Source organism: Cynoglossus semilaevis, chromosome 12, assembly GCF_000523025.1.
Source record: "Cynoglossus semilaevis isolate Cse_v1.0 chromosome 12, Cse_v1.0, whole genome shotgun sequence".
In the NCBI taxonomy this organism is placed as follows: Eukaryota; Metazoa; Chordata; class Actinopteri; order Pleuronectiformes; family Cynoglossidae; genus Cynoglossus; species Cynoglossus semilaevis.
Window position 1 is genome coordinate 2,413,702 of NC_024318.1, and position 14,451 is coordinate 2,428,152.

At 43.3% G+C, this 14,451-nt stretch overlaps 1 protein-coding gene across 3 annotated transcripts in view; it reads left to right on the forward strand.

Moving 5' to 3' along the window:
* Positions 1–14,451, forward strand: part of LOC103386988 (zinc finger CCHC domain-containing protein 24-like) — a 34,356-nt gene that overhangs the window by 17,302 nt on the left and 2,603 nt on the right. For all 3 annotated transcript variants that reach the window (XM_008321443.3, XM_008321444.3, XM_025060667.1), the window contains exon 3: positions 11,404–11,568. In XM_008321443.3, the coding sequence (XP_008319665.1) occupies positions 11,404–11,568 (165 nt within the window). The remainder of the gene's footprint in view (positions 1–11,403; positions 11,569–14,451) is intronic.

Sequence of the window (14,451 nt, forward strand, 5' to 3'; positions counted from 1 at the left end):
GTTCATCAGCTGGACTACACCAGAGTGTTACTGCCCCGTGTTTGGCTTCTAAGGATGGGAATCATCCATCAGCTACCCCCCCCGGAACACCGCACCGTGATCCGTGGCTGATTAGAGAAGCTGGGTTCTGGAAATCTGGGAATGGAGTTTTTCTGCTCCGTGTGTGAACGGCTTAGCAGCTGGAGGACGTGGGAGAAAAGCTTGACTTAAAGATGAATCACGATTAATCATGATCGACTGAGAAAAAAAATCAACATTTCTGAACATGAGAAACTTTAGGGGTCGTAGTCGTTGCTGTAGTTAAGGTGGTATTTTAGACTCGAGGAGCGTTGGTGAAATGACGTCTTTTCTACCGTTTGTGTAAACAACACCTGCATGAAAGGAGCGTTGGTGAAATGACGTCTTTTCACTCGTATGACGTGTGTTTTAGAGCAACAACAAATGGATGGTGACTTTATTGGATGTACTGTGGTAAATCCAAGAATCCCAAACTGTTAAAACATTTCATCTGATTATTTTTAAAAAATGTGTTCACATGGTTAACAGATTCTGACAGTCCTACTCACCACCTGAAACCTAAAACCACCGTCTTCCACATCATGATGTCACAGAAATCTGCTGCTACTTATTAAAACTGTTGATCTGGGACCAGGATTTTGCTCTCTGGCCCGATGTGTTGGACACAAATGATGTCAAGAGAAAAAAAACTGAGAGAAATATCTGGAGTAAAAGGCGTTTACAAAACTGCAGTATCAAATAAGGTAAAACCCCAAAAACTAACCAAGTACTGACTGTAAATATTTGCAACAGAATCCAGACAAATAAACAGCGTCTGGTTATGGAGCGACATACCAGAACAGAGTTCATTGTTCTAACTGTTCTAACTTCCAGACCCACCTCCAGAACACAAACACGGCGCAGGTCGACAGATTTGATTTGTAAGCAGAAACATCATTAAAGGCAACTTAGCTGGGATTTGTTTTAATCCAAACCAACCCGTCCAGATACCGTTACGTCAACACAATCAAAATTTGATTTTCTTTCAAACTAACTCAGATGCAACCCTGCCTCTTCCCAACAATCTTTAATGTTTTTCTCATAAACTACGACAGCATATACTGTCAGGAGGCAGTGAAAACAAATCCCTTTAAACTGATTAAAAAATCTCTTTTTGTCCCAGGAGGTATCGGATGAACTGATGGTTTGTTTTACCTCCTTCAGGCTTGTTAATAATTTGCTTCTGGATTTGGGATTTGTGTATATTAATAATCATAAATTATATTCAAATATTGACAGCATCCACAGAATTGGCCTCATGGTGGGGTGGTGGTTGGAGCGCTTTCCTCCGTGTTGTTGGGGACAAAACAAACTGTTTGGATTAAAGTTAGGACAGTGAAATAATTCAAAGTTTGAGTAGCCTTGAGGTTCCAAACCCTTGGTGCCACTTCTGCACAACTACCAGTATTTATGTTATTCATATTTCATGCAATATAATTTAAGTGTTTATGCATTTTTTTTTATTTCAAAATTCATTATGTGGGCCAGATTGAACCCCCTAATGGGACAATTTTGGCCCACGGACCATATGTTTGACACCCCAGGGTGTGTGAGCAGCATGATCCAGATGTCAAAGCCCAGGCCTAGGTGAAGAATTAGACAGATTCCTAGGAGTAGCCCTGCGTAGGCCAGCCGCTGCGCTCATGTGAACTGCAGCGTGAAGTCTTATCAGTGGTTCAGCCGACCTCTGCACTGACCTTCAGCCTGACTGATGGTTCAGCGTCAGCAAAGAGACTAAACATCAAGGACGTAATACGTCCCGTATCCTCAGGAGGGTTCACTCCTCCATCAGAAAAAATTCCAAACAAAGTGTGGAGACGTCAGCACGTGTGTTTTTTAGCCTTTGTTTGTGGAACTCGTGGTTTTTGGTCGGACCATTAGCAGTCGGGGTCAATTCACAAACATGTTTCAGTCAGAATTTAGGGAAGAGTAAAGATCTGTATACTGTGGTTTTTAAACCAAACATTTAATTGTCCTTTTTTTTTTTTTGCTGTGTCATTTTTTCTTCTCTTGCCCAGGTTTTTTGGGGTATTTTTTAAATGAATTCCTTAGCTAGCTTAGCTTGTTGGCTAATGTTTGTTTTTTGGAAGAAATCTTTTGATATTTTTCAATTGCTAACAATAATTCTTGTACTGTTAAATGTTAGCTCCAAGCTAACAGCAGCTTTAACAGCAGGGTTCATAAAAACCCCAGTGTTTTATATTCTGTCAACTTCTAAAGTTAGCTACATCTGTCACAGCCGTCCACCTGGGGGAGCATTAATCCACCACCGACGCTGCCTCACAGGCAAATTTAGAGCTGGAAACAACTGGGACTGAGTGACTGCAGCCCTTTATATAGTATTTACTGCAACGGCAACTACGTCCACAGATGGAAGAGAAGAAGAAGAAGAATAAGAAGAAGTAGAAGAAGATGATGAAGAAGAAGAAGCAGAAGAAGAAGATGAAGAAGAAGAAGCAGAAGAAGAAGATGAAGAAGAAGAAGCAGAAGAAGAAGATGAAGAAGACGAAGAAGAAGGAGAAGTAGAAGAAGAAGAAGAGGCAGAAGAAGAAGCAGAAGAAGAAGATGAAGAAGCAGAAGAAGAAGATGAGACAGAGTTTTTAAGAATAGCTTCGACTTCAGAGGCGACGAGGTCCAGATGTAATTAATGAAGCGATGATTTATGACGGTATCAATTTGTTTATATTTAAGTCACTGGTTTGTGTGTGTGTGTGTGTGCGTGTGTGTGTGTTATATCCAGCACATATGCAGCACATGATCCACTAATGCTGTGGTTTATATTTAGGGACACTGTATATGATAAGAATGTTTATCTCAGCAGTTATAGACGTGGTTGTAGAAGACACACACACACACACACACACACACACACACACACACACACACCCGTCTCTGCATTTAGGTTTATAATACATCACATACAATGTCACTATTGTGAATGTAACATTTTCATTATAACTGCAGGATAAAAGGATCAAATATATATATTAAACTGTATGCAGTATGCAGCCTCAACTGGCGCCCCCTAGTGGCCTATGTCTAAAAGAAGCCGATATAAAAGTAAAAATAGGAACCATGGATGTAATGAAAAGAAAGGAGGAGGAGGAGGAGGAGGAGACAGAGGAAGATCCATCGTGAGGAGGGAACAGCTGAAATAAGAACATCAACAAAATAAACAGAACCAGAAAATGAAGAAAAGAGAAGAGAACTTCAGAACAATGACCCAGATGGAGTCAGTTAACGGAATCCCACCCTCAAATTACCCAAACAAAGCAAATTTGTTAATTTCACTCAGATGAAAAAGCAACGATGACAGACAGAGAAAAGTGGATCAGAGTAGAGCTGCATGGAGCTGGTTTGAACTTTGAACAGGATCTCTGACAGTTGGCAGCAGCAGCGAGAGACAAATACAGACAAATACAGACAAATACAGACAAGTACAGACAAATACAGACAAGTACAGACAAATACAGACAAGTACAGACAAATACAGACAAGTACAGACAAATACAGACAAGTACAGACAAATACAGACAAGTACAGACAAATACAGACAAGTACAGACAAATACAGACAAGTACAGACAAATACAGACAAGTACAGACAAATACAGACAAGTACAGACAAATACAGACAAGTACAGACAAATACAGACAAGTACAGACAAATACAGACAAGTACAGACAAATACAGACAAGTACAGACAAATACAGACAAGTACAGACAAATACAGACAAGTACAGACAAATACAGACAAGTACAGACAAATACAGACAAATACAGACAAATACCTGTTGCTTTTCTCTCTCTTCATCTATTCTTCCATCATTTTGCTACAGCCAAACACTGCAGTCTGGCTAATACAATTTTAGCACATTACTGCCACCTACTGGGCTGGAGTTAATGAGAAATTAACATGACGAGGACGCAGCTCCAGTCATTTATTCCATGTTTCTTTAAACTGAAGTTTAGAAGAAACGAATCCCAGCTAAGTTGCCTGATACAGACAAATACAGACAAATACAGACAAATACCTGTTGCTTTTCTCTCTCTTCATCTATTCTTCCATCATTTTGCTACAGCCAAACACTGCAGTCTGGCTAATACAATTTTAGCACATTACTGCCACCTACTGGGCTGGAGTTAATGAGAAATTAACATGACGAGGACGCAGCTCCAGTCATTTATTCCATGTTTCTTTAAACTGGTGAAGTTTAGGAGAAACGAATCCCAGCTAAGTTGCCTGAGGAGTAGGAGTGAAGAAAAAAGAAACAAAGACTCAGCCTGAATCTGTTGAAACGATCACACTCTTTAAGTGACTCAAAGACAACATTGAAGTTTAGCCAAGTCCATGTTTGTCTAATGAATAATTACAGTAATCTCCCTCCATCAGTGTTTGTTGCATGTGTGGCTCCAATAAACATCAGCGTCACATGACCATACCCCCCCCCCAGACCCCCCCCAGACCCACCGTCTCCAGAATAGAGTTGCCTAAATCTTGGCTCACTCCCTGAGCTGCTGGACCGCTCCCCGCCGGTCTGTAGCGTTGCGATCACAGACCAGCATCTGGAAACCATCAGTGTAAACAGCGGAGGAGCTCAGAGCCTCACATCCCTCAGGACATCAGTGAGAGAGCAGCAGAACCAGCACCAGGACCTGGTCCTCCTCTGAGGCGGGACTCTGCAGGACTCAGGGTCTGTCTTCACCTCGGTCACAAACAGATCCATTTACAGATTTGAGCGATAGACAGGAAGTGGTTCGGTTCTTCATGTTTGGATTCAGAGTTGTTGTTTTTTTAAATATGTGTTTGTTTTCCTCATTAACCACAGAATTCACCGATAAGACCTCTAATTGCTTCAGCGTGCGTTCACTGAGCGTGCTAACCTTAGCGGTTTGACGCACGCAGCAAAGGAGGAGAAACTGAGGGAGAGAGGGGTGAGGACTGGTACTGAAGGAGATCAAAGTTCTCCAACGGGCCCGTCCTCCTCTGAGACCTGACGGGGGAAAAGTCCCTGAATATTTTTCTGGAGCCACAGATCGACGTGATCATGTGGTCGCTTGTTTCCCACCACAGATGCGTGCAAGATGTCTGTTTGATTGAGGCTTTTACCAATCAGCAACACACTCCAGCAACCACTGGGGGGTGTAACGGTACACAGGGTACCAGTGTACCAGTGTACCAGGGTACCAGTGTACTAGTGTACCAGTGTACCAGTGTACCAGTGTATCAGTGTACCAGTGTACCAGGGTACCAGTGTACCAGTGTACCAGGGTACCAGTGTACCAGGGTACCAGTGTACCAGGGTACCAGTGTACCAGTGTACCAGTGTACTAGTGTTTGTACCAGTCACAGATGCAGCCCAGACCAGCTGGAAAACTGATGATACCATTTTGGTCCCAAAGTTTATACCTTCACTACTTCAGTGCTAGATGGAGCTTTGTCTTATCCATCCATCCATCCGTCTGTCCATCCATCCATCCATCCGTCTGTCCATCCATCCGTCCGTCCATCCGTCCGTCCATCCGTCCGTCCGTCTAATCTAGTTTCTCTTGGTCTACTGTCTGAGCTCCTGGTCCAGATTAAGAGCTGCCTTGTTCTGATCTCTCAGTCTCAGTTAAAGAGCACCTGTTCCTCCCTTCACTTTCAGCCTGGCCCACATTTCCTTACATGCTGAAGAAAGAGACAGCTGCACCAGCAAAGGAGCTCCGCAGAGAGAGAGAGAGAGAGAGAGAGAGAGGTGAGATAGATGTCAGAGAGAGAGAGAGAGAGAGAGAGAGAGAGAACAGTGGCTGTATTTAGAGCCTGTGGTGCATGATGGGATTCATAAACAGTCCCACAATGCACCTGGGTGAGCCTCTGGAACAGGGTCGCGGCTGTTTGGTCCAGCAGCGGAAACATGGGGTAAAAAAATGCTGGTTCTGTGTTTGGTGGAACAGCTGAGGTGACGACTTGTGAAGATGTGGACATCTGCATGTCCCACTGTCGTGTCCCACTGTGGGTGGAGGGGTGGAGGGGTGATGGAGGGGTGGAGGAGGGGTGGATGGGTGTCACCCCTGGATGACAAGAACATTTTTGTTTCCATTCTTTGAGCAGGACTCATGGGAAAAAGGAAAACCACATGTGACTGTGTCATGTGTGAAAGTATGCTGCGTCCTGGCACGTGGTCCATGTTTGGTACTGGAGACCGCCTTGATGTGGTCAACGCAAACCAAATGAGCCAACAGGCGTTTGGTTCTCCTTCTGGTGTGGTCGAACATCTGACTGTGTACGGCTTTGATGGAAACATCAGATCAAACTGTTTCATTAAGTCCTCCCAGAGGACGGACAAATGTGTTCAGTCATCTCCTCTTCAACTTGGACTGATGTGAGTCACACATTAGTCCAGTTCACCATCGATGGTAAACTGCTCTACTTCTAATATCATACATATTTATATTTATATCTACAGTGACACTCGTGCTGCAGGTGGACCTTCTGGACTTTACTCGTTTTTCTATAATGAATCTGCTCGTGCTGCAGGTGGACCTTCTGGACTCGTTTTTCTATAATGAATCTAGAACAGTGACGTCAGGACTTGAACCCTACTCCTCCCTACACAGAGTCCGTCGGTTGTGTTCTAACCTGGTGTCTGGGCTCCAGCCCACTGTCTCCCTCCAGTGTGTGGACGCAGCACAGTCAGTGTTTCAGACAACCACACACTTTAACACAAAACATCTTAACTATTCACTTCATTCTTTTTTTCCTCCAAATTCAACCCAGAGTCGAGGGAAGACAATTACAACCTTCCAAGCCTTTTCCAAAGACCTCGCTGTTGTTTTTACCCACAAATCCCTTGTTTTCGCACAAAAGCAGACAAACCACAGAATTCCATGTTTCAGCTGCACATAAAACCTTCTGCTCATATTTGCTGCCTGTGGACTGACGCTGAAGCCTGGATCAAGTGCAGCTACGGCTTCAGTGTCTGGCCTCACTATCCACAACCTTGAAACTGTCAGAGTGACTGGTCTTTGGTTTGGCTCAGAGGAAACGTCTGATATGAAGCAGAGGTGAAACCAGGCTGTTTGTTGAGACGGAGGATTAAGGTTTAAGGATTTGAGTCTTTGAGAGTCTGGGAGTCCAGAGTCTGCCGTCTGTCCACTGGTCATTAGTCTTCGTCTGGGACATCGGATGAACGAACGAGGCCTCAGGACCAGGACCAGGACACGGAGCGCATGTCAGTCAGCTGGGCTTCAGTGATTGGTCGATGGGTTATTGTTGACAAAGTTCATTTTTAGATACTTCGTACTTGAGACGTCAAACAACGTCATCAAACTTCAGGTCAGATGGTGTCACTCCAGCAGGAAGTAAATCTAGAACTGACAGTCAGTTACTGAGGTTATTGACGACAAGGACTTAACGCCTGATAACCTTAAAACAAAGAAACTCTGAAATACTTTAAAAACAAAGTCATTTGTTGCAGTATCAGGGTCTTTTCCTCGAGACAGAGACCATGAGCTGCTGAATACTTTCTTCAATCTATCGATTTCACGCCGTTCCCTGAACCCTAACCTGAAATACTGAAGAGCTCTCCGTTGTCGTGGTCTGGACCGGGCTCAGTCCTGTACTGCACCATAATCACAGTCATTCAGCTCCGTGCGGTTCATGTTCCACATTCCTGATGCTGTTTAGGATCAGTGATGTACAGTCCACACCTCCTTCTTTGTTGTTGTGGTCAGAGCTGCAGCGGTGAGTCAACACTCGTACGTCTCCACCTCTGATCTAACCTAGGTTCTAACTGAAAGCAGAGCAGCCGGGTTTACCCCTGCCCTCCGTGTTCCTGGGGTTCTGCCCCTATGGACGACATCTGCTTTGGATTTAGGCTTCCTCCTCCTTCACTCCTCGCTCTCCCAACTCGTGTTCCTCCTTCTCTGTACTCCCCCTCAGCAGCAGTGGTGGTGGAAACTCTGCTGTTTGGCCAGAACTTCTCTTTGTCATGAGGAGCAGGAGGCTGTTGACCATCGTGCTCCTTCAGTGGGGGGTGGGGGGAGGGTGTAGTCGGGACTTTGTGGAATCAGTGATTTATGATGTAGCTCAGATTAGGATTACAGTCAAATTAGAGATTAAGATTAGGGACAGTCAATGGTTGAGTGTGGTGATTCTGTATAAGCAGCAGCCGCAGCACCACGGAGTTAGGTCAGCGGCCGGCCTGCAGTCCAGATGACCAGAATCAAACAGAAAAGTCAACCAAAAACAACAAGAACAACCAGAACAACCAGAACAACCAGAACAACCAGAACTGTGGAGCAGCACAAATGTCCAACAACAAGAAGTAAAATCTGTAACAACGAGTTTGATCCTCACTGGACCAGGATTCATCAACTGATCACTGTTGATGACATGAATTATTTGTTAGATGGAGGCAGAAACAACTGGACCAGGTCTGAATCACAGCAGGGACTCATCAAAAACATCACACACACACACACACACACACACACACTTCACGGTCAGTGAACCGTTGAATGAAACACACTCACTGATGCAATCTCTACGTGAAACATGGCCACACACAGTCACACACACACACACAGTCACACACACACACACACACACTCAGATCGTTTTCATACACTCTGTGTGTGTTTGTTGCTCAACTCCCACTCAAGTATTTTGCTTCTGCTCCAAAGGAAGAACATTCACACACACACAGACACACACACACACACACACACACACACACACACACACACACACACTGACTCAGTGTCTGTTGTTTCTCGTTTCTTCACCTTTAAAGATGTTTTTTTTTTCTTTCGCTCCGTGTGAGTCTGAACTTCCTGTGGCACAGACTCCTCCCACCGCTGTTTGTTGTCATGACACACTGCCCCGTGTGTGTGTGTGTGTGTGTGTGTGTGTGTGATTATTTTCCTGGAATTTGAGCTGAACTAAAACATTTACTCAGTTCCTGTGTCTGTTTACAGCTCGAGGTTAGGATTTATAATCCAGCTCTGATGTTGATCCACAGACGAGAACCTGGACCTGGACCTGGAGCTGGACCTGGACTTCTACTGACCTCAGTCCAACACTACGTTTCCCACAATGCAATGGGTCTTTTTCACATTTCCCAACATTATGTAAAATATGACCAGAGGACAATAACGTCTGTGAACAGTTGGCGTTATTCATTAGCCTGTCTGTAACTGTCAGTACTGGTCTGTGGTCAACATTTGGACAATATCTTTAAATGTTAATGTCCAGTATCATTACCTTTGTTTTCCGTAAATAAGAAAATATTCCTATTTAATGAAATATCATTTGACAAAATATCATGAAGAGGGCCGGTGTTGGCCCGTGGGCCATATGTTTGACATCGCTGCTTTAAACCTCAGTCTAAAAGGAGAGAATCGGCTTTAAAGTTATAAAAATATAGTCAAAAAAAAAACAAAAAAACAAAAAGACAGAGCAAAGAAACCGTCAGAACCAAATGTGGCCAAAGGTACAGAAACTTGTTGACGAGGCCGTTCATGACGGTGTAAGTCAAAGAACAACAGAGAACAGCATTTGCAAAAAATAAACAAAAAAAGTTTGGTGAAAATTTAGCCTGAAACAGTGGACGTGAACAGATGAATAAACACCACCATGAAGGAGACAGAAAAAGAAAGTCCAAACGTTGAAGAGCCCGTGTGGTTTGGCAGCTGGTGACTCTCCCACCCAGTTTATCATCAGGCTAATTTATTTTCTTCACTTCAGCGGCGTTTCTAGGAAAGAGAAAAACCTAGAGAGTGTTGTGATCCTGGTGGGGTTTTTTTCTAACATTTTGAAGTTGGATCGTATCGTAACTGCTTGATTTTCAGGGGAGCAACCAAACAGAGAGTTGCCATGGTGTCGTCTCAGAGATGACTTACTGATTGCGTGGAGAGACAGCTGTGACAGTGTGTAAAGACTGTCGGCCAGCAGGACTCAGATTTTCCGGCCAGTGGTGTGTGTGTGTGTGTGTGCTGTCACAGGGGGAGTGGGAAGCTGACAGCAGGGGTTGAGGTCATGCTGTTAACGCTGAGAGCCCGATCTGAGCCTGACGCCGCAGCAGAGCAGCAGAGCAGTGACGTCCGTCAGGACGACACCAGGTGCCTCTGATTAAGGTTTCTTTAGGGCCAGAGTTTGAGGGACGTTAACCTTCCCCATTTAGACCTGACCAGTGTCCAGTAAGATGATCCAAACATGAGGTAGTTTGGTAGAAAAATCTGAGTTGAAGAGGGAAAAGCTGGTTTTAGCCTGAACACAGACTGTTTTAATAACCAGCCGTGACTTTGCTCTGTCACGTTGGATATCAGTCACTGCAGCCCATCATCCAGTTGAAGTTAGCTACTGCAGCCAGGCTGGAAATACAGGGAAATACTCAGCACTGTAGCCGTCTTAGCCGTATGCTAACTAAAGAGTGCACCTTTGCCAAGTGTAGTGGAATGTAGTCCGAGATTTCTGTTATTATAATAAAACCAGACAAAAGACAAAATTAAATATAAAATTTAAAAAAATAGCTCCGAAATTGGCTGAAGGGTCTTAGCCAATATTAATCTGGCTGTCGTGGCTAAGAAAACATGGCTGCCAAAAAAACATGGACAAGGCAGTTGGCAACAAAAAAGCAACAAATAAAATCCTCACTGCACTCATTTAAGTTTATAAAGAAATGCACAAGAGTTTTGACCAGCGCCCCCTAGTGTTGTTGATTGACACCGTTTGCAAAGTTTAGATTTTTGGGAATCGTCTTAAATTTCTCTCATCTTTCTGTCCTTCATTTGAAAAAACAGAACCTGCTCTGAGATTAAGGACAACTTCTCACACAGCTGCTAATCTGTGTTAATCTGGGTTTCTTTTTTGGCGTCTGACTGCAGCGCTGGTCACTGAGACTTTCTGATTCACTCGATTGTAACAATCTTTTGAGGATTAAGTCGGAGCCTCTTTCCTCCAGCTCTGTTGTTGTGTGGCCAAAATGATGATGATGATGATGTCATCAGAAGAGTTCCTCCTACCAACGACAGTGTCCTTCAGGCCAGTGGGTTTTTTTTTCTGACCGACTCTTGGTCATCATCTCCCTCCAGAGAATCAGAGGTTCAGAGTAATTTGATGCAGATGTAATGGAAGTTAGCGTCAATTACACAACCGCACACGCAGCCAACTCCATCGTACGTCAAGACAGACGTCTGATGGAGTCATGGAGACATGTTACGTCAAGACAGACGTCTGATGGAGTCAGACATGTTGGACAAGGACAGTCACGCCCGGCCACCAGGGGTCACCCTGCGGTGCAACGTTGAACTGAATGGCTGATAAAATTCTTCATCTTAATCTTTCCTATTTCATGTTTTCAGGCCAGACCTAAAGGAGAAGGTTTGACTCCGTACCAGGGGAAGAAGAGATGCTTCGGAGAATACAAGTGTCCCAAGTGTAAAAGGAAGTGGATGAGCGGCAACTCCTGGGCCAACATGGGACAGGAGTGCATCAAATGCCACATTAACGTCTACCCACACAAACAGGTAACACCAGCCTCTCTCTAATTTGGTAAAAAGAAAAAAAAGGTGGGATATTTGATTACAACATCTGTGCAGTGTTCAGCATTTTGGATTTACATCCTGGTTTGTTCCGTGTGTGGGTGTGGAGTTTACCCCTAGTCCTCTTTGTGGTTTCCCCCAATGTGAAGGGTGTAGTTTGATTTTTTAGAACTGTGTTTATATGAAATCATTTGTTTTTTTGAAAGACCATGAACAACTACTGCTAACTGAGCCAATAAGACTTATATCTTCCCTGGAGCGCCACCTCTGGAAGATCTGATCCATGACAGAAGAATTTGGCCAATCACAGGACGGAGTAGAGATTTAGGATCATTCCAACAACGACGATCCAGATGGGAAAAGTCCGGAGAAGATAAAAATGTTGATAGACTCCGTTTTCTTTCACGGCCCAGATCCTTTTCCAGCTCATATGTATCTCTGCATTGGTAAAAACTCAAGAGGCATCGAGAGGTAGAGTCGTTGTTGACTTGTTAACCAACTGTTTCGTCAAGCTAGCTACAGTATTTAAGCTAACAAGGCCAGGAAGCGGCTCGACTTTTCAATACTTTTTCAAAACAAATTTTTTCACTGCATTTGAAAAACAACTATGAAAACATTTCTGTCTCCAAGGAGAAGCAGGACAGAACATTATAGAGAACCACTGCACCAAAGTCACCTTCTGTTCTGTGGATTCTAACGCTACCATGGACAAACCACGAGATGAAAACTGTTTTTCAGACCAGACTGGAGGAGGACCAGGTCGGACGTCTGCGCAGCATCATTTATTTTAACAAACAATAAGTGACCTCGCTGAGGTCATTCAATTTACATTACCTCAAAAGGTTAGGGTGGAATTTCTGACCATTAATCCTGGAAGACATTTTTTCCAAAGCTCTTTGTCGTAGAGCTGAGGTGTAGGAGACGTAGAAGTCGGACCGGACCAGAGTCCAGACTCCTGTTGTGCTGAGACTTGACAACATTCAGATGGCCTCATTTAAATGACATTTAAATCATGCCTCTAACATCTGGTTTTTGCCTAAATGGTAATAAACCGGTGCTTAATGAACTTCATTAACATGTTCTGATTTTTTTGTTTTTTTGTTTTTTATTATTTCCTCTCGTCATTAACTCCAGTGAAACTCTTTCCTAATCCTGGCTCCCACACACCACCTTAACTCACAGCTGCAGAAATTCCTCAAAACATTGAAACGCTGCTCTCTGGGATTCTCTAGAATGCTTCCCTTCTTCCAAGCAGCAAACGCTCGGTGGGAATTAGAGTTGCCGAACCGTCTGTTTGGCTTCACCTCAAAAATGTTCCTCCCAGCCGGTGTTTACTGAAGAGACGTACGGACGCAGCTACGATCCGTCCTGTTTTCTTCAGCTCCAGATATATTTATCCTCAACACTTGATCCTGTAATATTTATGCTTTTCCACATTCTCTGAATTCCACATCCTGAAATAAAATTAGCGAGCGATGCCTGAGGCCCTGCTTGTTCTTCCACTTCTGGACGATGTTACAACAGGAAGAGCCTGACAGACTCAGGGTTGTGTCTGGACAGGCCTCAGTTATCACAAATATGTTTCCACTTGATCGGTGGGATACGTTACGTCCACACTAACTGTCTGGGCTATTTATAAAGACACACAGGCTGACATGACACGGAGTTCAACACACACCAGAATCTGCTTGAACTGGATTAAAATCATTTACAGAAAGACAAAAGTTTACCTTTAAATCCATGATAAATGGACAGATAGTTCAGACTGATGATTCAGACGGCGGTGGCTATAATTAATAAAATATGAATTATTGAGTCCCTCATACGTCCCCCACAGAGGACATCTAGAGTCTCGACACAGGCTGCTAAAAGTTAGCATAAACCACAAGAAAGTCATCACCTGGTATGATTTACTGTCTATTTCCTGAGTAACTTTTTATTTTCTTTTTTATAGAAATTATTATTAAATTCAACGTTCTGCCTTTTGGCTAATTCGCGATTTTTTTTCTGTCTGAATAACTGCTTAACTACACTTTAGCTTTTTTTGGTATTTGCGTCTAATTGTGAGGCATGTTTGGTCAACATTTAGTTTTTATAGTCTATATAAATAATATCATTAAGTACAGACTCCAGTTATTCCTTCATTCAGCTTCTTATTGTCTAACGTTTGTGAGATGTAAACACAAATGTGCCCTAAAATTCCTTCACTTCATTTCAACCATGGATTTGTCTGTTCTGACTCTTTGATTAATGAACCCTAACTCCTGCCCAACAACTGTAAAAAATATATTCATATTACTAAAACATAAGAATTTCATATTTTGTCCAGCTGGAAGAAAAGTTTGGCTTCACACAGAAAAGCTGCACAGAAAGTTTGCAATATTATCCACCAATCATATTTCTTCCTGTCAGGATTTCCTGCCTGATCTTCCTCTATTGTCTTAAATCCTTGCAGAAAGATATATATATATATATATGCTATATATGCATGTTATGATGTGTGGTTTCAAGTCAGTGACGAAGCCCCAGCCTTTAGATTTGAAAACCTGAATTCTCTCTTAACTGGAAGAACCTTCTTGACTACAGACAGGATAATGGATTATGGTTAAACTAGTTGAAGAGTCAACGAGGACCTGGTGGTTTATGATTTTTTCATTGACTTTGAAAAGATCCGGCTCCACGGTCGAAGCTTCAACCTTGTGTTCAGCAGAACTTTGGCAGTCGCTGCTCAGGACTTTGAAACTACTCTGCCTCCTCCGCATGTTTTAGAGGAAATAATTGACAGACAGGATTTCTAAAGCCCTACGACTGGAACATCACTCAGAGCAGTAACTCTTTTCGTCTGCCGTGAGAACTTTTAACTGCATT